Here is a 27,457-nt window from a genome sequence, read left to right on the forward strand (position 1 = left end):
CAAGTGAGTGGCAATGTCAATTTGAAATGTTTGCTCAGATCACTAATATCTTTCAGTTGTAGTGGTTTTTAGGTGAAATTTCGGAATATCAAACATGAATCAATTTTGTTTCTTTAAAACAATTATTTTTTAAAAAAATACGACGTAAAACCCCTCACTTTTTTCCTTATTTGGGTTCAAATAAAAGATTCGGTTTGAAAAAATCGTTCACTTCCTGACAAGACATTCTGGTTGATCTTTTCTGAAAAAAAAAATTTAAAAAAATTAAACTTAACAAGTATTTATTGTTTTGCATGATACACAGAATTTTTTTTGACTATTGCGTGTCACTGAAATTGCAACCTTTAAATAAATCAACCTGTAATTAATAAAACCTGTAATTTTAAATTGTTTTCCTTGAAAGTTAACGAAGATTCATTTATGATTACAGCAAATGTCCTGTAAAAAAGTTGTACACTGAAAATTTAATGTCACGTAATTGTTTTTCGACCTGTAAAATTACGGTAAATGTCCTGCTCCTTTTTGTTACAGGACATTTGCGTAATTTTACAGGAAATAATTTTTGCTGTGTACTTACTTTAACTTCACTGTACTTGAATATTTCCAAAATAAATCATCATCGGAAAACGTATCCGAAACCTGATCGCTTTAAAAAAGGTCACTGCGACGTGTTGACCGATTCACACGATGTTTCTGTCTACCTTTGGAAAAATATAATTGTTTAAAAACATATATATTACTCTAATTCTGCATCTGCAACCTCTGCTGTTTCTTTTCCAAACAACAATTAAAAATCAATACTGACATTGTTGACATTCGCTATTAAAAAAATCACTTGAATTTTAAGTGATGGGCAAGTGAACATTGGCTTAAGTGACCGGTCAAGTGAATTTCAAGTGAGCATCGAAGACATTCAATGCCGGTCACTTAAAACTCAAGTGATGAATAAGTGAATATTGATTTGGTCACTTAAAACTTAAGTGAAAGGCATGTACATGAGCCACTTGAAATGAATAAATTCACTGAGTTTCCACTTTTAAGTTAATCTTCTAGTGTATTTTAATTGTGATTTTGGGTTCAGTGCAGAGGTGCCAGTTCGTTTTGTCAAAAATCAGGACACCGCCAAGAAAAAATCAGGATTTTTCACGCCTCGAATTATGCAACTGAAGCAAGAATAACCTTGGCTGGCCTGCAGTTAATATCGAAAAACCTCATTTAAATCTCATTTGAATCGAAGAATCTCATTGGTTTAACTACTTTATTTAAGATTTGTTTGATGTTTTCATCATTTAACAAAAAATTTAGTTATGAAATGAATCCAACTTAGATGAAATTTCAGGGACTAGAAAGGGAAAATTGATATTGAAAAACATGCGAAAAAAAATTCGCCTTGTCTCCCGGTGAGACTTGAACCCACATCTTGCGCCTCTCCGGGGCCCATGTATTAACATTCTACTACAGGAGACCAACCTGGCGTATGAATATTATACTGGTTGAGTGTCGATGTCTATCGGAATGAAGGGAATAGTTCTCCCATGTGATCATAATCATTTTTCTTGGTCTATTTCTATTCCCATCTTTTCATCTTACGGTAGTTGGACTCAAATTTGGATATTTTAGGCACGGCAAGATTTGCAATTTTTTTTTTCGCATGTTTTTCAATATCAATTTTCCCTTTCTAGTCCCTGAAATTTCATCTAAGTTGGATTCATTTCTTTACAAAAAAAGTTTCGCTGACTGAATGTTTGAGTCAAGACCCATCTTTGGGTCACAGTTTAAAAAAAAAAATAGAAAATAAGGCGGTGCCAAACACCGAATTTGGTTGGATATCCAAATACGGCAAACGCATCATTTCTCATCATAACTGACAACCCGTGCAGTATATGAGAAGGCAATGCAAATCTTGCCGTGCCTAAAATATCCAAATTTGAGTCCAACTACCGTAAGATGAAAAGATGGGAATAGAAATAGACCAAGAAAAATGATTATGATCACATGGGAGAACTATTCCCTTCATTCCGATAGACATCGACACTCAACCAGTATAATATTCATACGCCAGGTTGGTCTCCTGTAGTAGAATGTTAATACATGGGCCCCGGAGAGGCGCAAGATGTGGGTTCAAGTCTCACCGGGAGACAAGGCGAATTTTTTTCGCATGTTTTTCAATATCAATTTTCCCTTTCTAGTCCCTGAAATTTCATCTAAGTTGGATTCATTTCTTTACAAAAAAAGTTTCGCTGACTGAATGTTTGAGTCAAGACCCATCTTTGGGTCACAGTTTAAAAAAAAAAATTTAATTATGATTTGGATATTTTTTAAAAATCAGGAAAAGTCAGGACATTTTAAGGGGGGGGTAGGGTCTAACACTTTCAAAAAATCGATTTTTTTATTTTTTTATTTTCTTATTGTAAAACATTTCAAGAATGTTGTGTCAAATTTTCAATTCAATTGAAGCAAAACTGTAGAAGTTATAGGCCTTTATCTCCTCCTATCTAATACTGCAAGAAAGCAAGAGCAGAAACTTCAAACGCGTTTTACACGAAAGCACATTTTTAAAGTCCGTGGACATCGTCATTTGAAAACTACTTATCCGATTCTTTTCAAATTTGGAACACATTTTCTACATATAAAATACCAGACCCCAACGTTTTTCTTTTTTGATTTTTTTACTTTGAGGAGATTTTAGAGGTGAAAACTGGCGGATTTTTAAGTGAAAAATCGTAGTTTTTACTTCAAACAGCCACAAAAATTTCATAAAAATATTTTTAAGTACAATAAAAACGTTGGGGTCCAGAAAAACATCTATTAAAAATATTTTGCTCTGATTTTTTGACTTCAGATGATTCTGTGCTGAGATACAGTGTCCACCGCAAATCCTGTTTTCTAAAAGGCATCCTCGAAAATGCTCCGTCACCGGCTCATTTTTCAATATTTTTCTATGAAAAAATTACTAAATGTTCTTTTAACAATGCTTTGTATGATGCAAAAAATTTGAATACATTTGTTTGAACGATAGCTCTAGAAAAAAATCGTGAAAATGGTGTTTTTTTTTTATACCCGTTAGACCCTACCCCCCCCTTAAGGGCAATTTTTCAAAAATCAGGACAATTCAACCTTTTTCGAAAAATCAGGACGGTCTCTCGAAAATCAGGACAAATCCTGATAAATCAGGACACCTGACACCCCTGGTTCAGTGTACTCTGTTATAAACGGTTAAACATATCAACAGTTGAGAATAGATCAACGTGTGAAGTTCATGAATGAAGATTGTGATATCTGTTTGTGATGATGACAAACCGATGGCAACTTCTGATGAAAAGCCCTCCTAAATTACAACACTTTGACACTCTTCCATAAACAAAAACCATTACTGTAACCATTATGAAAATATGAAAAACATTTATTTCCACCGGATTACTTAACGGAGACAGAAAAATGTGAGTCGCATCTAAGTAGGCCATTACCCCTTTTCGGTGCGCCCTAATTGACACCACCAAGTGTCGACATCAATTTTCGGCTTTTTCAAGTGGCACTTCCGCTGTTGTTGTTGAGTGCAGTTGCTGCCTATTTACTTTGTTTGTTGTTGTTGATCATTTTTTTACTGCTACCCATCCCCCAAATTACCTCCTCAGCTTCCACTGTACATTCATTATTAATTTTATAAACTTCCTCTAGGGTTTTTCCGTGGGACTGAAAATGCACTTTATGGCAGAAGATTTACAGCAAGCAAGCCAACAACAAGCTGTTCCGTTTTCCTAGATATGAAGCCCGGCCGGAGGAGGTTATCCTTGATTCTCTGGGGAAAACACCCTTAAAAATACGATGAGAGTACATCCTGAGAGCATTTTTCTCGAGAGCAAACGAGAACAAGATTTTACGAGCCCACTGGGAAATCTTCGGAACGGATTTTAAAAATTAATTTTGATAGTTGCTTCCCTTCCAACAACAGACAGAAGGAGGAATACCATCGGATTGATACCATAATCCTGCGACAGGCGGCCTGGCCGAGTTCCTTCGAGTCTTAAGAGCAGCTCCCAGGAAATTTGAGCGGAAAATGATGCGTAAGCGCCACGTGTTGGGCCACTTTTTTTTGTTTCTCCCTTCTTCCACGAATTCTAGGATCACACACAGATAGTCTTTTTACAGTTTCCTTCGTTCTTTCGCTTTTCATGGCCTACTTCTGTTGCTCATTTTTCAACCGCTAGAAGTGCATTCTCGGCAGTTAAAAGTCACATCAGATTCACCGGCAAGGTTCTCCTCAATGCTCTGAAACGTCGTAACGGCTCCATTATTTTGCCATGACCGAGGACAGTTTTTCAAAAAGCAATAGGAGTCGCTTCAACGGTGCGGAAAATTGTATTTTCATCCCCCCTTACCACCTTACTACCTACTACTGCTAGCTAGTCTCATAACTTCTGATGGCTTACTCATCTCGACAAAAAGCCCACCATAATCCACCTGATCTTTCCCCGGCCCAGGAATAACAAATGATAGTGGATTACTGGCACCATTCTAAATGAACCGGAAGGTCGGTCTGGCGGTCGTTCCGTCGTGGCACCCTTAAATGCTAATTCCTCTTAGCTTCTCCCTACTTGCTGTGCCGGGACACATTTGCAGAATTAAAGTCTATTTCGGAGAGGGTGCCGCGGCACCAGAAAATCAAGATTCATGATTGTGATTTTCACGGATCTTCTAGTCCGGAGTGTGTGTGTCGTTTTTTCATTCCAAATATTTTATACCTGTTTGTTTTCTTTTTTCTTTTTTCGAGAGCAAGTGGTTTCGTGTAGCAGCCTAACAAGGACGAAGTAGAGCCAAAAAATCGATTGGGGTGTGGGTTCTTGCACAGTTGATGCGTTTAACCCTTTTTTATTACCGACATATTTACGGGCCTTGGGTTGTTCATCATGTTGTAATTACGTTGATGTCAATTAGTCTCCAGTGAGTTGGGCAAAAACGAGTTGAAGTACCCAATAAATTAAAATTGAAAATGCTGCAATAGGAATGAGGTTTGTGAATCGGAATATTGATAGGTGCGTTGAGTGAACTAACAACTTAACAAAATTGACAAAAAAGATACAAAATTGTAATAGAGTAGGCGTAACAGACGTGTTTTTTCGAAGTTAAACATTTTAAAAACTTATTGAAAATTGTGAATCAGTAGTCGAGTTTTCGTGATATTTAACCAGCTCGACGTCAAAAATGACAAAAATGGCAAAATGAAAAAAAAATCTTGAATATAAAAATGTCATATCACGAAAATGACAAAAATGACATAAATAACAAAAATGATAAAAATGACAAAAATTACAAAACTAACAAAAATGACAAAAATGACAAAAATGCCAAAATGATAAAAATGACAAAAATGACAAAAAGACAAAAATGACAAAAATGACAAAAATGACAAAAATGGCAAAAATGACAAAAATGACAAAAATGACAAAAATGACAAAAATGATAGAAATGGAAAAATGGCAAAAAAGACAAAAAAGACAAAAATTACAAAAATGACAAAATTGACAGAAATAATAGAAATGACAACAATGGCAAAAATGAAAAAAACAACAAAAACAAATTAAATGACAAAAATGAAAAAAAATACAGAAATGATAAAAATGACAAAATAAACAAAAATAACATAAATAACAAAAATAAGAAAAATGACAAAAAAAATAAAAACGAAGAAAATGACCAAAATTACAAACAATATGTTTAAAAATGTCAAAACTGTCAATGAGTTATAAATGTTATAAATAAACTCAAATGACAAAAATATCAAAAATTTCCAAATTGTCAAAAATGTAAAAATGTTGAAAATGCCAAAAATGCAAAAAATTTAAACAGTTTCAAAAATGTCAAACAAGTCAAATGTATAAATGTCAAAAAATTCAAGTATGTCAAAATGTCAAAAAAAAAAATTTCAAAAATATGAAAAATTTCAAATTGTCAAAAATGATATGAATGTTAAATTGTCAAAAATTATAAAAATATCAAAAAAAAAAAAAATGTCAAAAATGACAAACATTTTAAAAATTTCAAAAATGTCACAAATCTCAAAAATGTCAAAAATTTCAACAAATGTCCGAATTGGCGAAAATGTTAAAATTTCAAAAACTACAAAAATGACAAGAATGACAAAAATGACAAAACGATTAAAATGACGAAAATGAAAAAAAGACAAAAATGAGACAAGAATAAAATTTGTTAAAAATTAATTCAAATGACAAAAAAGTCAAAAATTTCAAAAAATCAACAATGTCAAAAATGTCAACAATGTCAAAAATGTCAACAATGTCAAAAATGTTAAACGTGTCAAAATGTCAATAACGTCAAAAAATCCAAATCTGTTAAAATGTCAAAACAAATATTTCGAAAAATATCAAAAATTTCAAATGGTCAAAAATGACATAAATGTCAAAAATTTTAAAAATGTAGCGAAAAAATTTCAAAAATGTCATAAATGACAAAACTAAAATTTCAAGAATTTGAAAACTGTCAAAAATATAAAAAATGTCAAAAATGTCTCAAATTTCAAAAATGTAAAAAAAATCAAAAATGTCCTAATTGTCAAAAATGTCAAAAACTACAAAAATGAAAAAAAAAATAGCAAAAAAGTCGAAAATGTCAAATATTTCACAAATGCTAAAAATGACAAAATTGTCAAAAAACCGAAAATGTCAAAAATTTAAAAAAAAAACATAACAAACATTTAAAAATTATATAAGCGGCAAAAGTGTCAAATGTAACAAATCTAAAGAAGTCAAATGACCGAAAAGTCAAAATTAAAAATGAACTCAATGTTAAAAATGTTAAAAATTTCAGAAATGTAAAAATTTCAAAAATGTCAAAAATTTCAAAAATGTCAAATTTAACAAAATTTTCAAAAATGTCAAATTTAAGAAAATTTACAAAAATAAAAAAAAAATGAAAAAATGTCGAAAATGTTAAAATAAAGTCAAAAAAATAAACTCAAATGTCAAGTGTCAAAAATGTCAAATGACAAATTACGAAAATGACAAAAATTACAAAATGGCAAGAGTGACCAAAACGACAAAGATGATAAAAATGACAAAAAAAGGAAAAATGACAAAACTGATAAAAATGACAAAAATGACAAAAATATAATATAGTCAAAAATGTCAAAGCTGCCAAAGAATAAAAAATGTAAAAAAATAATCTCAAATGACAAAAATGTCAAAAATTTCCAAAATTGTCAAAAATGTCACAATGTCAAAAATGTCAAAAAGATAAAAATTGTCAAAAAGATAAAAAATGTCACATATCTCAAAAATGTTAACAAAAAATTTCAAAAATGTCATAAATTTCAAAATATATATTTCAAAAATTTTAAAAATTTAGAAAATGTCATAAATGTCAAAAATGTCAGAAATTTAAAAATTGTTAAAAATTTCAAAAAATGTCCGAATTATTGAAAATGTAAAAAACTACAAAAATAGCAAAAAATGGAAAGAAAAATCTTAAATTTCAAATATTTCACAACTGTTAAAAATGACAAAACTATCAATGTCAACATTATCAAGAATGTAAAAAATGTCAAAAAACTGGCAAAAATGGAAAAATAACAAAAAATACAAAAAATTACGGAAAAATGACATAAAGTTGAAAATGTTAGAAAAGAGCAAAAATGACATAATTGAGAATGTCAAAATGAAAAAAAATGTGAAAAATTTCCTGAGTGATGAAACCGTTCTTTAAATTTTGCTTGGAAATTGTGATAGTGTGTATAGTAAATTTTCAAACCTTATTATTTTTCATTTTGAACTTATTTTTTTCTGATAATAGGCGATTTCGCTTAAACCGAAAAAACAAATGCCTACTTCAAAAATGAAAATATACATTTGAGCCTGTACTGTATTATCACTATCCAATAATTTTATCATTCTTGATAACGATCTGCCCAAAAAAACACATGCTATCGGTTAAGCGAATGCATTTTCAGGTGCCCATAAATTACCGACAACGAGGCAACCTTAATCCATCGACAAGGCATTCACACTAATCCCACTTAAGCCAAAATTAACTACACGTCACCCCACCCACCGGAGTAGGCGAGCAAGATTCATTTGCGGCAGTCAACGGCAGTGGCGGCATTTTTATGATTTCAACGCCGACATTACTCATCACCTTTTTTCGGCAGCTCTTCAGACGACGATCGCGGCAGTCCTCGGGAATATCGAAGGGGAGAAACCAGCACCAATAAAAATGATCACACAAATGTTCTCACATTGTGCTACCAGATTCAAAGCCGCTCGACCGACTAAAGTACGGCGGGGTAAGAGTAAGCTGTCACTGTCACTTTTAAATCTGCTGAAGCGCCGCCTGCTTCTGTTACGGCTAAGCGACAAAAGGTGACAATAAAGGCAAAGACGCAGCTCAACTTCCTTACCGCAGCAAGCCATGCTGAATAATACTGGGTACGGTGCTCGAGGTGCACTTAAAAGCCATAAATTTTCCAAAATTACACTGATTTTTAATTCTCTAACCGTAATGGAAGGAAATTGTCTGGAAACTGTAAGCCAACGCGTTTCATTGGAGGGAAATTTTGAAAACAAAAAACCATGCGCGAAGAGATAATATTTATGGTGATTATTAAAAGCATTTTGACGTGAGATATTAACTCTGGAATGGGCAATATTTTCCTTTCGGGGTCTGGTTTTTTCGCCGATTGCGCGCAATTTGAGGTTAATTTTTCCAGACTCTATCGTTCTACCGAGGAACTATGAAGACGATTCCTCTCAAGCAAGATACGGTGACAGCTGTCGGAAAAAAGATCACTCAAAAGGGCCAACCAAAGAGTTACAGAATCTGCCGCCACCACCAAAAGAGGGAAGTCTCGGAAAAGTAAACAGCTGTCAAAGTAGGCCTCGGCCGGTGACAGCTCATCACGGAGCAGCCCATGCGTGAGATATATCCATTATAGAGATCCGATCCCGAACCGTCTCTGATGCTGCATTCATCATACCGTAGACCAGTTCCATAAGCAGCATTTTTCTACCTGTTTGGAATTTGCTGGCTTAGAGATCTGAAACAAGCTCTAGGAATGCCTTCTTGTGTGCTTTGAAATACATACTTAGTTCGAACGATGAAATCGATATTCTTCGGGTACCTACATATGTGTGGCATTGTTTCTTGCTCTTGATTGGTCTGAATTGATAGAACAACATTCCGTCTCGGGCTAGTTGAAATGGATCAGCTTGAATGGAAGAGATTCATTTCTTTTCGGCATATTTTCGTACCTAGACATAGTTTGGAATGAGTAAGACGACAATTCAACAAAGACATATCGTCCAATTGTAACTGAATTTTTGTTCGCAATTTCCGAGTCTTAGTTTAAATTTAGATTTTGATTCAAAATTGAGTGTGCTCTACTATTAGAGTTAACAAAAAACAAAGACGGGTGTTCAACGATAAGAGTGTTACTGTCAAACACACACATGGTGAAACACAACAAACAACAACCAACAAACGAAAAAAACATCAACGGAGGAAAACAATTTAAGCGAAAAGAATCGCCATTGCATTGGTAAAAGTGTGAACGTTGTGAAATAATTGCTTATCGCAGACACTGACACTGACACTGATTTCGGCCCCGGGTTCGCAGACATCCCGGGGCCGAAATTAAGTGCTCATTTGACACAATTCCGCCCCAGCAGTAGCAATAGCCAGATTGAACGGAGAAAAAAGGTTAGAGAACACACCGGGTTACAGAAGACGAAAAGAAGGAGGGCGAACGTGCAAGACAATTTAGTAGGTGTTCAAAAAGGCCAATACGCTGAACCTACAGACGGTGGAAATTATAACGGAAGGAAGACAATGACCCCACAATCGGGTCTTTTTTGGGAGCTTAGCTGATCGCTTTTCGGGAATCGATATTGCGCCATTTTGGTTTTGTAAGTCCCGTTTTTGCAGAAAAAGGGTGCTGACGTGTGTAGGACTGGCCGTTAGCCAATCAGTAGAAGTGCAGTGAACCCCTAATAATCCCTAGGGTCGGCACGCTTACCACTCTAAAAACTAGTTGCAGGGAAGTTCGGGAGAGCAAAGTTGAACTCCTTGGTTAAACTACGGTACCGTTTATTGAAGATTACAGTTTTATTCACCCACCACTTTCTCAATAGGTATCTGACCTTAATCTGGGACGTCCATTCCTCCTTTGGCGACGAGCTCGGGTCCGGGGAGGTCTGCTTGGAGATCGCCTGGTTTCTGTTAGGTATGTTGTTGTACCCAGCCCCACCTTGGGTGCTGAACCGGGCACAGACAGGTCCTTAGCCGGTGAGCGAAGCGGTGCGTGGAGTACCTGGTCCCACCTTGGGTGCTGATCCCGGTACCGAGGGTAAGTAACACCGACGGTAGGTAGTCGATGCAGTAGTATGTCGCACTGGGCGATGACAGGGACACAGTAGGGTTGATTTCGAACCCAAACAGCGGGATCCTATAGACATTCAGGACAGGTTAGGAAACGATTTTAGATACAACGGTAAAATGGCGAATGGTTATCTGATGTTCAATCAGCCTGTTATTTTCTTTGGCCGATTAAATGGCAAGCAGTGGCTTATGCAGCACTAGTTTAAACCGCACTATGATTTTAGCCAAAAACTTGGATTATTTGTTCGAATTTGTTGAACATTCGGATTGAGCCAGAAGTCTTTGGAGGTGTTCCGAGCAACTGCGGCGAGATCCTTTTGATGTGCTCGCTAGCTCTTTACAAAATGGCTTTGAACCAAACGCAGTTCGTTGCTCCCATTCCGCGATCGTTTGCCTTTTCGCCCGATTCCAGATTTCGCTCGTCTGCTACTCGCACCTGATCGCTTCGCTCGTCTGCTGCTTGCATCTCGTCGCTTCGCTCTGGTGGCGGGTTTGGGAACCATTTCATCAGGTTCGTTCGCCTGGTTAGGTGGCTTGGTGAACTGCGTTGCCAGAAAGAACCCCCTAACCCCCACGAACAGCACTGCAACACTATTGTATTGAAATTTTTAACAAGATCACTGCGAGCCCCTTTGAATGACTAGCAACGCTTACACGTGGTGAGAGCCAGCCGGATTGAGCCAGAAGTCTTTGGAGGTGTTACGAGCAACTGCGGCACGCTCGTCGGAGCAGTGCAGACAGACAGGGATGCCAGATAGGAGAGCCAGATATTCCCGAGCGAATTCGGCGATTTTCTGCTGTGATACACCTGTGCCGTCCAAGCTGCGATATGATTGTTGTGCGTTTTGATGTTATGGTAGAGAAAACGGGGTCGTGAGTAGATCTAATGCAAGCTCGCTTAGGTTTTTAGAACATCTTGTGATAGTAAATATTTGTAATAGCTACAAGTTTCTTTGTGTTTTTGGGTAAGAGTTAGCTGCGTAGCACACACAAAATGTCAATGGTGCTCAATTTGTTGTATAATTATGAGTTTGTAAAAATACATGAGAGGTGCTATTTTTATTTCGCATCTTATTCATATTTTTGGTCCTCAACGCCAATCGTATGTTTGAGTTATGTTTTCAAAAATGTTAAACTAACTTCGGTTTGATTCAAACGACTGATAACAGATAAGGAAAGTTCAATTAAAACTCTTGTGTAGAATTCCAAGTGGATTTAGGATTTTTTTAGCAAAATTGCAAAGGATATGGAAGTTACGATTTAACTAGGGTAGGTGTACCCTCCTCCGTGGTATCCCTCTGATTCGTCTTAATTCATGAATGCATGTTTTAGAGCCAAAAAATCACTTTCCACTTTAATTGACTACTTTACATGATAAACTTACGCCTGTGAATTTATTTTCTATCACAAATTTGTCACTTTTGAAACTATTTTTTGAGATATTTGATTTTGAAATCGCGAAGTGAAATTAATTATTGGCGCACTCCGCCATATTGAAAGACGAACTTAGTGATCCCCCCAACGTGTTTCTTTGTTTTAACGCTTCCTGTCAATGCATTTAACGTTCAAAATCATGAAATCTAACAGAAAAATGATGAAATAAAATTAGAAAAATGATTTCAAACTAATCTGAACTATATAAATTTGTCAATATTCGATTAAAATTGAATCGCTCGGCCCCCATAATTCGTCGTAATTTTGCGACAGGAGTAGGAAACCGTTTTGCAAGAATTGGAATTAGACCGGTTCATTTTTACTATTTTTTGCTGACCACAGTCGGACTCATAGAGAATGAACATAATTGATTTCTAAGTAATGTCAACACAATAAAGCAATTTTGTTTATTTTGAAGCTTGAAACTTGATGCGGTGGTAGATAAGTGCAAAAAGTCTATTTATGTTAATAAATTACTTAAAAGTATTCAGCATGGCTTATAATGCATGTTTTTGAATTAACAAAGAATTGATGGCTTTTTTAACTAAGTGGTTGTTGTTTTACAAATTATTTATTAACAGTTCCGTGCATTATTTAATAGACGTTTGAGTGCATGCAAGAATATCTCCAACTTTACACATTTCTAACGTTCAACTCCAATGATATTGTTTCTTCAAAATTTTATATTTTAAGATTTGATTATTTTTGGTTTTATTATCTGATGACACTAAACCTTTCTCAAGTATTTGAAACATGAGATACATCAACTATATGAAAATTAGACTTTTTGAACTTCTTTTATTCAAATTGCAATATCTCACATACGACCAAACGCTTTGCTCTACAGAATGGTCACTGAGAGATCCTTGATAACGAAAACTAAAACTTCTCCGGTTTTCAGAAATTCTCTAAATGGGAATCAATAACTACTCGAGGAAAAAAATTCAATTGGACCGAAAACCTCGATTTCTATTGAATTTTTGCGATGCATGACAAAACGATGCAAAAAACTTCCGTTGAAGGTCAAAAAGACAAGAGAATTAAGATGAATGAATAATTTAAACTTTGAAATAAGAGTTCACGAGTCTCTGGTTTGGATCTCAATACAAGTTTGGATAAAAAAAAATCGGTAGATATGATTTTTTGCACATTAAGTTGACAAAATTTAACAAAATTGAACCCCTTTTATATGCTGATTCCTACCATATAAGTTTCAAAACTTTACTCATGTTTGTTTCATTTTTCATAAATTCTCAGTGAATTTTCAACAAAAGATGTTTTGTAACTTTTGACATATTACAGTTTGAATGAAAAAGTCGAAAAGTTTAATTTTAGTTGAATCACAAACATTTTTGCAAAAACTTTTATCGCTCGTAAAAAAAACTCAAATAGATGAGCTAAACCAGTCTAATGCGCATTACATGCATCAACGTGGTGTTGCTTTGTTTCGATGTCCTTCGCCAGGGTTCCCACTTGTATAAGAATACAAATGTTGACAAAGCGCAAATGTGATTCTGCCTCTCCTCAAATGTCTTACTATTCAGTCTCATTACGTAGAAAAACATATAGTTCTATTAATAATGTTGATGTTCTTTAAATATGGGTAGTTTCTATGTAAATTTGTGCATTGTAATTTGTGTTAAGTGTCTGTATGAATGTTATGAAATCTTATTTTACAGACAAATCCTGGATTATGGCAGCCCTGTCCGTTGAAGAGTGTGTTGGTAGAAAATACATTTGCAGGGTGGATTCAATTTGTTAGGTCTAATATTGTGCTGCCTGCTATTGCCTTAGCCAAGCAATGGTACCTTGATACAAAACGCTACCTTGATATTTCTGGGCAATACCATTTTATTGCATTCGAACTTTGCAGTTATCCTGCGCGGTGGATCCGAGCGAAGTAATTAATAGCATTTGCATGAACCGCAACCGCAAAATTTCAAATCTATCCCTCATGAGGGAGGAATAGTTTGAGACAATTTCGGTAGAATTGAATAGAAGGTATAATATTTTGCTGCCTGCAGATGCATTACCCAAGCAATGGTAGACCTGTTTACAATAAAGCTATCCTAGTTTCATGGCTTATTGCGACTGGTTACTTGAAAGAACTTCTGCTGTTATCCTGCGCGGTTGACCCGTTAGATGTAAGCTAATGCAAATTGCATGAACCGCAACCGCAAAAATTTAAATGTGTTTCTAAAGAGGGTGGAATAAATTGAGACAATTTCGGTCTCCTTGTACGACGGAATTAGGAACCTGGTACGACAATGAAGGAACTTGAATGAGGAAAATAAATTATAAATTGACTCAAAAGTACGTAATGGATTGATCTATTTCCTACATAGTTTCATAAAACAGAATTGGAAATATAGTTCAACTACTAAACATCAGTTTTAAACCAACATGGAAGGCAATACTATTGAAATAATGAAAACAGCTTCCTTAAGCCGTTGTCTTAGGGGCCTTTACCTACTAGGACTTCTGAGATATTTGAGAAATAAATAAATATTGGAACTTCCGTTTACTGAGTTTGCCTTAATGTATTTCGACTTTTGTTGATAGCAAATTGTAGAAATACTGAAAATGATTGTACTTGCCGAAAAAAATTACACAGAATGTTGAGAATCCTTGCATTTTGCATAAAATATAATTGTTTTATGCAAGTCATGTCTGAAAAATGAACTTTTGGACACAGAAATAAGTATCGAGAATAGATTTTTATCGATACTTTTATTTTCCTTGCGAACATTTATTGCACGACCTACTTGATCATAAATTTTCAGGGCATTGGTATGGCCGTCCAAATCCGGTAATTTGTTGAAATGCACTTTTCGTAGGTTCTCATTCTTCTTATGTCACATCTCATTTATGTTTTATAAAATACCATGATTTGCTCATAAAACCTTTAAAAGTTCTGATTGTTGCTCGGGTAAATATCTTTTATTGCTTGTTTAGTTAAATGCTAAGATAAGTTAGTTCAACTGACATGATTATGTAACGGCATGAGTCATAAATTCCAAAAAACAAACTAAATTCTTGTACTACAAGGAACAATTTAATGCAATGATAAACATAGTGCTTTTTGTAGTTTTTTAGCCAGGTACTTCAAGCATTCCCACCACAAAGCCGCTAATGTAACAGCGCTTATCGCGTTGAAAAATAGTGCCTCCAGACTTCAAACAAGGCTTTGTAATTAGGCAACGAAGTAGAAAACATCAATTCAATTTTTCAAATTTGATCTTCAATAAATCAAAGCAGAAGCAGCAGCAGAAGGGAAAAAAACAAACGCAAACATCACAACATTTATCCGACCAAGAGTTACCAACATGGAAAAGAGATAGGAGTTGAGCAGAAAAAAACGGAAAAACGAAGCCGACAATACACATATCCATGGAGGGTGGAAATGCATTACGGCATTTAGGAAGCATAAATAAACCACCTACCTCCTTGCTCCCAACAGCCGCCAGCAGCATCGACGATCAGTACAACATCCCACTTCCAGTTCCAGTCGTTTTTTCCTCCCTCGGCTAAAGCAAACAAACGAGGGAAGAAAAAACAGACAAACAGAAGCAAGCGGAACGAATATGCTTTCACACAACACATCAACACAACCAAAACGCCAACATAAAAGTCAACCAGCAGCCAAGGTGGCCTACTGCTGCGAGTAGCGCATGTCGAGGGGGCGTGGCTTCGAGTATTGTGGAAAACGCGCTACCGGTATTTCCACTTCTGCTAACAAACCAACACACATAGCAAGCGGCGGACGAATGTCTGCGTATACGAACGGAAAAACGGAAGAAAAACATGGTGCGGTTACCAACGGCAACGTTGTCCGTTTGCGTACTGTTTTGATGGTATTGGTTCCCGGTTTCTCACAAACGAACCAGTTGGTGGATCGATTCCGGTTTCCCTCCCGGCGTGGTGGCGGAGCTAAGCAAGCAAGCATGATGAAAAAGCGACCGAACGATGTAGAGACATTTTTCACCCGTTGCGCCAGAGTTCGGGTTCAGTGGCGTGCGAGGCGTTGCATCGATCAGTTGTTCGTTGTTTCAGAGTGAGTCGCCCGGCTTTCTCATTCGTTGGTCGTCGCCAGGTTGTTTCCTTGCGTTTCGCGTCCCATCCCTGGATTAACGGTGGCGCGCACTGAACAAGGTGGGGATTGGGAATACGAGATCTCTACAAGGCGTCGTCTCGTCTTGTCCTCGTCAACGTGCGGCATCTTTAATTAATCTTGACGCGGTGCCGGTGCCCGATTGTTGCTTCTCATTTTTCACCAAAACCTCCCGGGAGCAACGACAACGGTGTATTTGTTGGGTATTTCTCCTACTGTGATATTCCTGGTGCACAAACGGAGTGATCCTCCGAAAGCCTGTTTTTCAAAAGTTTACAACCTCATACCTCGCTTAGAAAAAACAAAACATCTGAAGATATGAAGATCTAAAAAGTGCAAACTATCTCGTAACACAATCTAAAAAAAATCCAAGTGCAAGTGATCTGTGTCAAAATCTGTTTCCTATTGTTAAGTGAAAGCTAAAAAACCACCAATAAAATGCTGGTCCCCCCGGAAATGATTGCCGTGCAATCGAAGCTCATCTACCAGATGAACAAATACTGCGCCGATCGGGTGCAAGCCCGCAAGGCTCAGATCCACAAAACCATCCAGGAGGTGTGCCGCGTCGTTCAGGACGTCCTCAAGGAGGTCGAAGTGCAGGAACCGCGTTTCATATCCTCCCTCAACGACTACAACGGCCGTTTCGATGGCCTCGAAGTGATCTCCCCGACGGAATTCGAAATCATCATCTACCTCAACCAGATGGGTGTCCTGAACTTCGTGGACGACGGAACCCTGCCGGGATGTGCAGTGCTCAAACTCAGCGACGGCCGGAAGCGGTCCATGTCCCTGTGGGTAGAATTCATCACTGCTTCCGGGTATCTGTCGGCCCGGAAAATCCGATCTCGCTTTCAAACGCTAGTGGCCCAGGCCTGTGACAAGTGTGCCTACCGGGATTCGGTGAAGATGATTGCCGACACGACGGAAGTGAAGCTCCGGATACGGGAGCGGATTATCGTGCAAATTACGCCCGCGTTCAAGTGTGCCGGACTGTGGCCCCGGTCGGCATCCCACTGGCCGCTGCCGCACATACCGTGGCCACATCCGAACATTGTGTCGGAGGTGAAAACCGAGGGATTCGATATGCTGTCGAAGGAATGTATCGCGCTGCAGGGCAAAAATTCGGCCATGGAGGGCGACGCGTGGGTGCTCAGTTTCACGGAGGCGGAGAACAAATTGCTACAAGGTGGGTGTTGGGTTCAAATTTCTTTCAGAGGATCTGGAAATCGATACTGAATGGTGTCAGTTACGAACTAAAGCACTATTTTTTATTACGAGGAACTACATGTTTTATTTACCGACGGCATTTTTAAAATGGAATCAATGCTGCGATTGGAGCTTCTCCAATGCATCGATAACACTAGGAAACAGCCTTTTTAGTTCTAATGGATCAAAACCAGATTTTGTAAGATTTTGGTGCCCTAAATTAGAATCATTTGTCAGATTTTCCTTTGGTAAAGTGTCACAAATAAACAAAAAAAAAATTTGTCTGATTTTGTCTAACACCTCAAGTTTTGGTGATATAGAGTGTGAAAATTTTAAAATTGGTCTGATATGAGTTAAATCGATTTTTGATAACTGATAAACGAATACACCTACATGAAAACTTAAAGCTTATTCATAGTCAACTTATAATATTTCATTCAATCAAGGATTCAGGCTTACATAGTTATAGTTATTATAGTTTCAGAGATACAACTCTTTAAAAAACACTATTTTTAGAAATTGAATAAATAAGATTACAAACATTTATGACATCATAGAAGAAAGTTTTTGAGTATTTGTGAAGATTTCAACTCAATTTAACAATTTAAATTCTTATTCAAAGATATCAAAGATTTAATTGGGGTGAATCTTCTTTAAATTTTCGTTTAATTTTCCGTTTTTTGCAGAATTTGTACAAATAAACAAAAAAAAACTTCAAAAATCTTTTTATGGTCAGAAGTCAAAATCATTCCAGGTCTTCATGAAAGTTGATCATCGTATTAAAATCTTCATTTTTTAAACCATTGTAATGATCAATGGTTTTTCCGAAAAAGTGTACATATTTATTCAACGAATTTTTACCTATTTTCAAAATTTTTCTCTAAAACAAGAGCTGATAGAAAAAAAATCATTTTTGAAATCAGCGCACAAAAATTAGTCAATACAAGCTCTACATTTTTTTGCACCTCGGAATTCATAATTACTGTATCCTTTATGGTAAAAGCTACAATCGGGTTTTTTCAGTGTGTTCAAGTTCTCCTACCCCTAATATCAGTTTTATCTGTACTCTCAGGTCGCATAGTTACGCTGAAAACGACTATTTTGAATTTTTCCGCGAACGACGAACAGAGAGAGAATTCTCCGAATTTTTGAATATTATAAAAATTTAAGTTTGTTGTTTGAGGCCTTCAAGGAACAGCAAAAAAATCCTTGCTAGTCTAAACCGTGTCTACATTTGTTTTTAGATGATTTTAGCGATTTTTGATAAAGTAGTGGAAACATGTGACACACTTTTAGTTTCTCAATCTCTTTGCTATGCTCGCACGCCAATAACGTACCTTACTACGTGAGATGTTTAAAATGCTAGGATAGGTTGTGATTGAACTTTCTCGCCCTCTAACTTACCTGATGGTTTGATTTTGATACCTATAAATACTGATTGGACTTAATGGCACTGCTTGTAGCTACTCTGTTTACATTTTCAACAAATTTACATTTATGGTAATTAATTTGAAATTTTCATTTTACCCACTCTTTTTGCACAACTTGCACTAGCTCTTCCTGACAGATTTATGATTTGAAAATTAACCGATTACTATGATCCATTTCATTTAAAACTAAAGCTAACTAGCGGCTGGCAAGTAGAAAGGTAAATGTTACAAAAGGTGGTTTACTGCTCACGGTTGTGACAAGCTTTTCTATTGAACTTTCTAGAATTACTTTTTTATTTATATTTTAAGGGCACTTTTAAGTAATGGCACTCCAATCAACCTCTTTCTTTTCTTGATATTTGAGCCATAGCCGTAAGATACGCTTCCACTGAGTAACGCTGGATAACTTTTTCTTTCCTTCGGATTCAAGGGATGAGTTGAAAAAGGCAGTTGAACCAAAAGGAAAATTTTCCGAGCACTTACACCAACCAAGTTGCACGGGAATTCTTAAGGGGAGCCATGTAGGTGGAACCACAAATTTACTTACGATTCATTGGAAAGCACTACAATTTCAACGTGATACGGACATTTAAATCGCACGAATATTGCAGAACCACAGTTTTCAAAGCTTTAACTCACCGGAAAACTTTTGTTTTTAATTTGAAAAGACGAACACTCGTGACTCGTAGGTATAGGATCTCAGTGAAACACCATATTTCCTCGAATAGATTCATTAACTTCATCCAAAGCGTACGTCTTCTTGGTGGCTAACATCGATCTCATTTCCCGTTTGCATAGAAAAGTTGTACAGTCGCTTAATAAAGGGTTATAAGTGAAAAAAAAGTTCAAATGACCATAGAAACTAGCTGGTAAATATCTGATCTGAAAAAGGTGGCTTTTATTTTCAGTTTGTATAAAATTTTCCGGCTTAATCCTGCAATGCACCGCAGGCCGGAAAATAATTTAGCTGGACACCTGTATGGTATTTTTACACTAAAAAAGCTGAAACTTCAAATTGAAACAAAATGAATTTCCCTTTTCGAAATTGTGGTCAATTTAATGTGGTTCGTCGCTTAAATTGATTCATGGAAAGTCATTATCTAATCTTTGCGTCTTTTTTTTGTATGTTGTTTGATGATGGTTGAATATCTGAAAACTTGGGTATCACGTGCTGATTTCGAGTCTAAAAAAACAAGATCCAACGATAGCCGAATTATCTAAGCGTTGCGATTTTCAACTGTTGTGTTGAAAAATTAGGTATGGTCATAATCGATTTTTATAACTTGGTTTTGTTGATTTTTTTGTAAACAAAAAAAAGCTACATTTTCAATCATTCAAATCGCCCATCGAGTTCCGCGCTATTTTCAAGTGAAAACGATTTCACTAATTATCAGAAATAAAATCCGTCTAGGCATGGTGTCACATGTTTGTTTTTTTTTTTTTTTTCAAAAATCAGGACACCGCGAAGAAAAAAAATCAGGATTTTTCAGGACAGCTCTGAATTTAGAGAAATAAAATGCGGCTCTGTTTAGAAAAAGTAAGCACCTCACTGGCAGGCCGATAGTGGTAAAAATCCCCGAAAAGATTGAAAAAAGTCCCATTTCCAAGTCAGCGAGAGCCAAATTTTTAAGTAGGGTTCAAATTTCCAACATTCAAAGAACATTTTGATGTATTTAGATATTTTTAGGCCCTTTTGAACATCTTCCTGAACCATAAGTTAAACGAAAGAATAAAAAAATAGGATTTTTTCTTCGTCGTGGTAAATTATATACTGTTGGATAGGTGAAAGCCTCAACCGAACCTTATCAGAACCACTTTGCGGCCTGCAGTTCATATCGAAATATACCATTTAAATATCATCTGAACCGAAGATTATCATCGGTTAGACGAATTTAACTTTTTTATTACAGATTTGTTCGAAGTCCTCATAGTCCGATTAAAAATTTGTTTACAATTGAGATGTTTTATCAAAAAACCGGAACATTTTGAAGACAAGTTCAGAAATCAGGACAATTCGAAATTTTATGAAAAATCAGGACAGTCCTAGAAAATCCGGACAAATCCTTAAAAATGTGAGCATTTTTATATAAACATTAGGTGAAAAAACGTTTAAAAATTACACTAAATTCTTTCTACTGTGTTTCAACAATTGCAAAACACACTGTTTCAACTTTGTTACGAAGACTGCAAATCATTAGGTTCACTACAACGTTCCAGATTGAAAAAAACCTGTTTTTTCAAGGTCATTTTTTTTTTATCATATCTCCTTAGGAAGAAATTGTAGAACGTTGACTTCTTCAGAAAAGTTGTGTATTTTGGTAAGAGCAACAACTCTGCACAAGAAACCAATGCCCTAAAATGTTAACGAAAATGTTAGCATCTTTATCTTGCTATCGGTGGATCCCTCAACTAGCTGACCCGGTGTGCTTTGCTACCCCTTCCATAGAAAAAAGAATGTTCGTTAAAATAATAAAATCAAAATAAACATCCTTTTAAATTAAATTTCAACATTATTCAAAAGAGAACTTTTTCTCATAGCATCTGAGCTTATCTTGAGTCCCGACGTAGTTTGAAGGTTTGTAGGTCGAAGGAGCCGCCCTACAGAAAAAAATAGGAAGGATCTTCAGCTCAATAAATAAACCCTTTAAATAACAAAAAATATCCCTTTTGATGGGGGTGGAGTATTCAAATACAGGCAAATTGATAAATAATCAAAAAGTGAGCCAAATTTTATGAAAATACTAAGACATTGTTTGTTCCATTTATTGAATATGAGAGTCTTCATTCGTGAAAATGGGAAGCGTCTATCAATACAATATATCTTAAAATTTTGTTAAAACTTATTTGTCAATTCATTAAATCATCTCATTATGTCAAAATGCGTTTATCAGTTTTTAACAAAAATGCTTAGAGGATTGTTAAAATTTTGTCAATTTTTGTTAATTTTGCATGGGAGCCTCCCCTTTCTGGATTTGGAAGGGTTTGAAAGTATTATAGAAACCATTCCCGGTCTTGAAAACGGCTAAACAAAAAATTTCACGTTGATCGTTTCAGCAGTTTCCGAAAATTGTTCGAATTGTGTCATATTTTTGTTGATTTTGTATGGGAGCTTCCCCTCCCTTAATTTGGAGGGGTTTGAAAGTATAATATTCCCGGTCTTAAGTCTGTTCAGTAGTTTCCGAAAACTGTTCGAATTGTGTAATATTTTTGGTAATTTTGTATGGAAGCCCTCTTTTTCGGATTCGAAGAGGCTGAAAAGTGTTATAAAAACCATTCTCAGTCTTAAAAACGGCTACACATAAACTTTCACGGCAATCGGTTCCGTAGTTTTGATTTTTTTTCTAATTGTATCAATTTTTTGTTAATTTTGTTTGGGAGCTCCCTCTTTTTGGAATTAAGGAGGTTTGAAAGCATTACAAAACCGTTCCCGGTCTTAAAAACAACTACACACAAAATTTCACGTTGATTGGTGCAGTAGTTTCCGGAAATGGTTAGAATTGTGTCATATTTTTTTAATTTTGCATGGGAGCCCCTTCTCCTTTAAGTCGGAGAGGTTTGAAAGTGTTTTAGAAACCATCTCCGAACCACTGAAATGTAACCAAATTTGATGTGAGGGATTCTGGGTATCTTTTTCCAGGAGTGAAGTTGGGAAGAAGAAGGCAGATTTTTGTTCAAATTTTATTCGGTATAACTCGGAAACTAATCAAACTAACGGAACCAAATGTGACATGAAATGTAATTTAGATTCTAAAAACATTCCTTTGTAGGTTGTGAGCTTTTCCCGCATTGAAAAGGGGAGTATGGAGAATCCAAAAAAATGGAAGAAACACTGTAAAATTTCAGATTTTTAAAATAAATTCAGTTATGTAGTTTCAGAAATTTACATTAAATCATGCTGTTCTCATTTTAAAGGGGTTGCTTCTGAATTATGTTGAAATTTGATACAAAATTTAATTTTTAAAACAATAAATTCAATTGTCATCACTGCTGCTGCCTAGCGAAGAATTGTAAGAAAAGTAGTCATGGAATACCTAGCTAGGTACCCAGCAGTGATGTTCATTGAATTTATTGTTTTTCAATTCCAAAAGATGTTTTTATTCAACACCTAATAACTCATTTGTCTAATATTTAAGATACGGGTCTTCGACAAAGTTGTTCAGCGGAAAATTTCCTTTAGAGAATTTATAAATTGGCACAAAGCCAGGCTCGGTTACACAGAAGAAACAAAAATGATGATGATTTGTTAGTACAAAATATTCTATTTTCCCATAAAAACCTTAAAAGTTAAAATATACTCATGTAAACGTTACTTAAAAATTCTTCAAAAAATCATGGATGAGTTTCAAACCAAAACAAAGCTTTTCAGACCCCAGGGTTTGAGAAATTCAAAAATGACCCCAAATCGACTCAGTCTAATGTTCTATCATATTTTATGTTGGTTTAGTATGTCATATTTTTTTGTTGGAAACTCTTCTCGGCCCGAAAAATCTCCAGGTAACAAATGTCACGTTAATGTTTATAGGGGACATCCATAAATTACGTAACGCTCCTAGGGGGGGGGGAGGGAGTAAGCTCCAGCGTTACGAGCTGTGACATAGGGGAGGGGGGGAGGTATGCGCATCGTTACGTAACGATTTTTTCCTTAAAAATTTCAGTTTACTTAATCGCAACTAATAGCTTTATTGATGTCATGCAAATTTTGCACATGATAAGCAAACCAAAATCAGCTTAAAATATGTAAAATTGAAAATGGTTGAAGGTGGTTTGTGATCCTTTCTATTTAAAGATTCTAAGATAGACTCCTTAAAATGTGTACTGAATATACGTGAAATATTTGTTGGAAAATCGAATATTAGGTACATTTACCCCCAAAAACTCAATTCAACCTCAAGACGAAAATTTTACTATTTTTCTCAATTGATTTATAGAATGCAATATTGATTACTCCGACGAATATTACTAAGTGGAGTATATTTTACATAAAAAGTTATGCTCCATGAACAAAATGAAGTAAACAAGATAGACCATCAGTGAACAAGCACAGAGCAACTCGTAAAAAGACAATCAATTAATTTTATCAGAGAGTATCACCAATGAGTACTAAGAAGCAATTTGTATAATTTTGAAGAACTTTAAAATTTTTTTTGTTTAATTTTTTTTTATCTTCGATAATCAGTATTTAAAAACATGAGAAGATGAGGGGGGGGGGGTAAGTTTCAGTGTTTCGTAAATCGATATAAATCGGATATAATAAAAAGACCGCCATGTTTGCAAATTTGTTCTCCCGCTTAGGATTCAAGTCAGAAAACAACCTTGTAATTCTCTCTGTGATAAGCAACCAGATTGCTAAAAATCAGTTGGATCGATTGGAAAAATTGTCCAATGAGAGAAGTAGCAAATATTGTCACTGGCAACGGTTTGCATGCCGTGAGAGCAAAACTTGTTCTCTCTCGCATACTTCAGGATGTACGAAAAAGGTGTTGAATATCGTTCAATTTGTATAATTCTTTTCTATTAAACCAGAAGTTAAAAATATGTTTGTATATTGCCTCCAATTTGGTAGGTAAATGCTATTTTTGTTAACCTGTGCAAAATTTCAGCTCAATCGGACTTGATTCAGAGGAGCGCTCGTTTTTTTACCCCCAAAAATCAAAATCTTGATGTTTCATGCATTTTTAGTCATTTCAAAATTCAAAAATCAATTTAAAACTTTTATTTTCCGATTTCCTTTGGTCCATCCTTTGGTGATTTTTGAGGGTAAAAAAGAAACTTCGAGCGCTTTGAGACACCCCTAATTCAAGTCCGATTGAGTTGAAATTTTGTACAGGTCATTTTTTTACCAATTTACAAAATGTATATGATGGGTTTGCGAAATTTGACATGACCTCTTTGGCTGTCACCCTAATACACAGGGTTGCTAGCGAACAGGAAATACCGGAAAAAGTCTTTGGAATTTAGTTGTAAAATATAGGGCATAAGATCAGAGACAAGTGTGTGGTTTGGAAATTATTGAATTTTTAAATCCGATGTTCACATAAAGAATTTTCTCTCAAATAATTTGTTGATGCGCGAAAATCATGTGAAAGAACCTTGCTTGCGGCAATATTCCGTGTTAGAAAAACGGAGCAAATTCAATCCGCGTAAAAAAAAACCTTAGTGAGCCAAACAATTCATTAACTTTTTCATGCAACTCTGGACAAATTCAGCGTAAAAAGACTACCTGTTGAAGGACGTTGAAGTACTCGTCATAATTTCATACCAGTGAAGAAGTTTTGTTTATCATTTGTTAGGAATTCAGGCCTTTTTTTGTTCTTTTCTTTAAAAGTTATGTTACCATATTCAAAAAACCAGTATAGCAAAGACCATATTCAAAGTCAAAATTAACGCAAGCTTCTTTTCTCTGTTGCCCTTACCAGGTGGCTGCCGACGGCGATGTTTAAGCATGCTGAAGACGCTCCGAGACCGACACCTGGATCTACCCGGCAATCCGGTCACCTCGTACGTCATGAAAACGCTGCTCCTGTACGAGTGCGAGAAACACCCGCGAGAGCTGGAATGGGACGAAAATTGCATGGGCGACCGAATCAACGGCATCTTCCTGCAGCTGATCTCGTGCCTGCAGAATCGACGCTGTCCCCACTACTTCCTACCCAACATGGATCTGTTCAAAGGCAAATCTCCCGGAGCCCTGGAGAACGCCTCGAAGCAGGTCTGGCGACTGACTAGGATTATGATTACCAACTCCAGGTGCTTGGAGGAACTCTAAGAGAGTTGGGTGGCCGACGATTATGTGGAATATTTTGAATCTCTTAAAAGTGAAAAGTGACAAAAATATTATAGCGCAAAGATTAGTCACAGTGAGGAGTCAACGAGATGTTTGAGAACTCGAGAGAGAGAAAAAAGAGATGAAGACAAAGAGAGTGTTTCGTACTAGTTCAAGTAATCTAAATTATCTTAAACTACTCAGTATACTATTAGTTATTAATTCTATTCGAAAGCAAGCACAAATAATCTCAAAATAATTTATGTCTACTCACTAAGAAAGAAACGACGTATACCGAAATTTTTAGATTCTAAGCTTTAAAACAATTGCATCTGACAGATGTCTTTTATAAAATTTGAAAATAACAAAAAAGTAAAATATCCTAATAGTCGAACAGCTGCCTTACTTTAAAATGCCGAACGTTTGCCCTTAAATCCGTTTATCCGGAAAACGAGCTCATAAGTGATTTAAAAATGTAGTAAAAAGACGCACATAAACGGAAAACCTTCTAGCACGTCATAAACGAAACGAGACGAAACAAAACCAAAACAAACTGCAAGACACACCATAAAATCGACCATAAAACAGACCCATAACGATAATGAAACAAAGATGTAAAACTAGAGATCATGCAAATTGCTTCGGCGCTCTCCTCAACCTGAATCGTTTTTTCGTTCTCATGCTGTCTCTTTCATTCGCTCTCTCTCGGTGCGATATAAATTCTAAATAAAATGCACTCATTCACCCCGAAAAAAAGGTTTAAAAGAATAAATACGGGCGCAAAAATAGCACCCAACGAACGACCAATTCACCAAAACTTTGTGGCTGCTGCTGCCGTATTGTGCTGGCGTTTGTGTGGCCATTTAGATAAGCAAAAATGCCACCATAATCTAAAATGTAAATTTTCCTTGGCTGTGCCATAAACGTCGGCGCACACGTTCGCAGTTACTTGGTGCTTGAGTTTCAGTCAAGCTGCCCCAATGAGAGCAAGAAAGAGAAAGACAGTCGCGGCGATGTTAGTGGAGCAATAGTAGATCACTGACTGACAAGCCGTGAGAGTAGGAAAATTTAAACTCGGAGGGAGATGTGGTGGGTTGACTGACAGTTACGTGGGTAATCGAAGGAAGGGGGCTGGCGATTTATGGGCTCGCGATCTTTATACGCCAATTTATGGCCATTTCGCGGTTGTTGAGTTAATGAACGATATCTCCTAGCTAGGGGCTTGGTGCCAGTTTAGAAACATTAATTGACCGGGCATAACAATCGATTTAATTGCGGTACCACAAAAAGTTATTGCATTCAGAAGTGCAATTCTATATAGAGGATAAATTTGAAATATTTTTTTTTGCAACTCCGCACTAAAATACCTGTTATCCAAAACACAATTTGGTAATATAAAGGCTGTCTTTTCCTACCGAAAGAACGGTGTCAAACAGTTGTACTTTTAGATATGAAATATCAAAAATTTGGTCATTTTAGTGATTTTTTGGCAACAACAACATGGTGATCTGTGGATCGCTCTTCCCCCATCGACCAGCCATTTGGGTATCCCGAGATGGCCGAACAGAAAATCAAATTCACCACATCTGCATCAGCCGAAAATGGAGAAGGAGCCTTTTTGATGTCCGCAACAAACGAATCGCAGACATTGCATCTGACCATCACCTCGTCCTTTTCGAGATACGACTGAGAGTCGCGCGTGTCCAGCAGCGAAAGGAGAAAGTCGGATGTCGATACGACGTCCGCCGGTTGGAGATTCCGAAGATGAAAGGGGCATACGTTGAACAGCTTGAATCCTGAGCCTCGGAACTACCGACAGACGGAACAGTCGAAGAACAGTGGTGTAGAATCAAGAATGGCTTTATCACGACGAGCCATGGTACTCTCGGTAAAGTTTGTGGAAGAAGAAGTGAATGGATGTCAGTTGAATCCTGAATTTTGGTCGATGTTCGGAGAAAGGCAAAAGTCGGAATTGAGCAGACATGTACCGGGTCAGCCAAAGCAGCCGCCTGCTTACGATATGCTGAGGTGGAAATAGCAGTTAAACGAGCTTGTAGACGACACAAGAGAGCCTGAACAAACTCCCTAGCCGAAGAGCGAGAAAGATTCGCCGCCAATGGAGATATC

At 36.3% G+C, this 27,457-nt stretch overlaps 1 protein-coding gene across 1 annotated transcript; it reads left to right on the forward strand.

Annotated features, from left to right (window-relative positions):
- Positions 1-15,272: 15,272 nt before the first annotated feature.
- On the forward strand, positions 15,273-25,724 carry LOC129738872 (protein mab-21). Its single transcript, XM_055730181.1, has 2 exons — positions 15,273-17,117; positions 24,984-25,724. Exons 1-2 carry the CDS (start codon positions 16,370-16,372, stop codon positions 25,331-25,333), a joined length of 1,098 nt encoding a protein of 365 aa, XP_055586156.1. The 5' UTR covers positions 15,273-16,369; the 3' UTR covers positions 25,334-25,724.
- The last annotated feature ends 1,733 nt before the right edge of the window (positions 25,725-27,457 follow it).

Source organism: Uranotaenia lowii, chromosome 1 (assembly GCF_029784155.1).
Source record: "Uranotaenia lowii strain MFRU-FL chromosome 1, ASM2978415v1, whole genome shotgun sequence".
Taxonomy (NCBI): Eukaryota; Metazoa; Arthropoda; class Insecta; order Diptera; family Culicidae; genus Uranotaenia; species Uranotaenia lowii.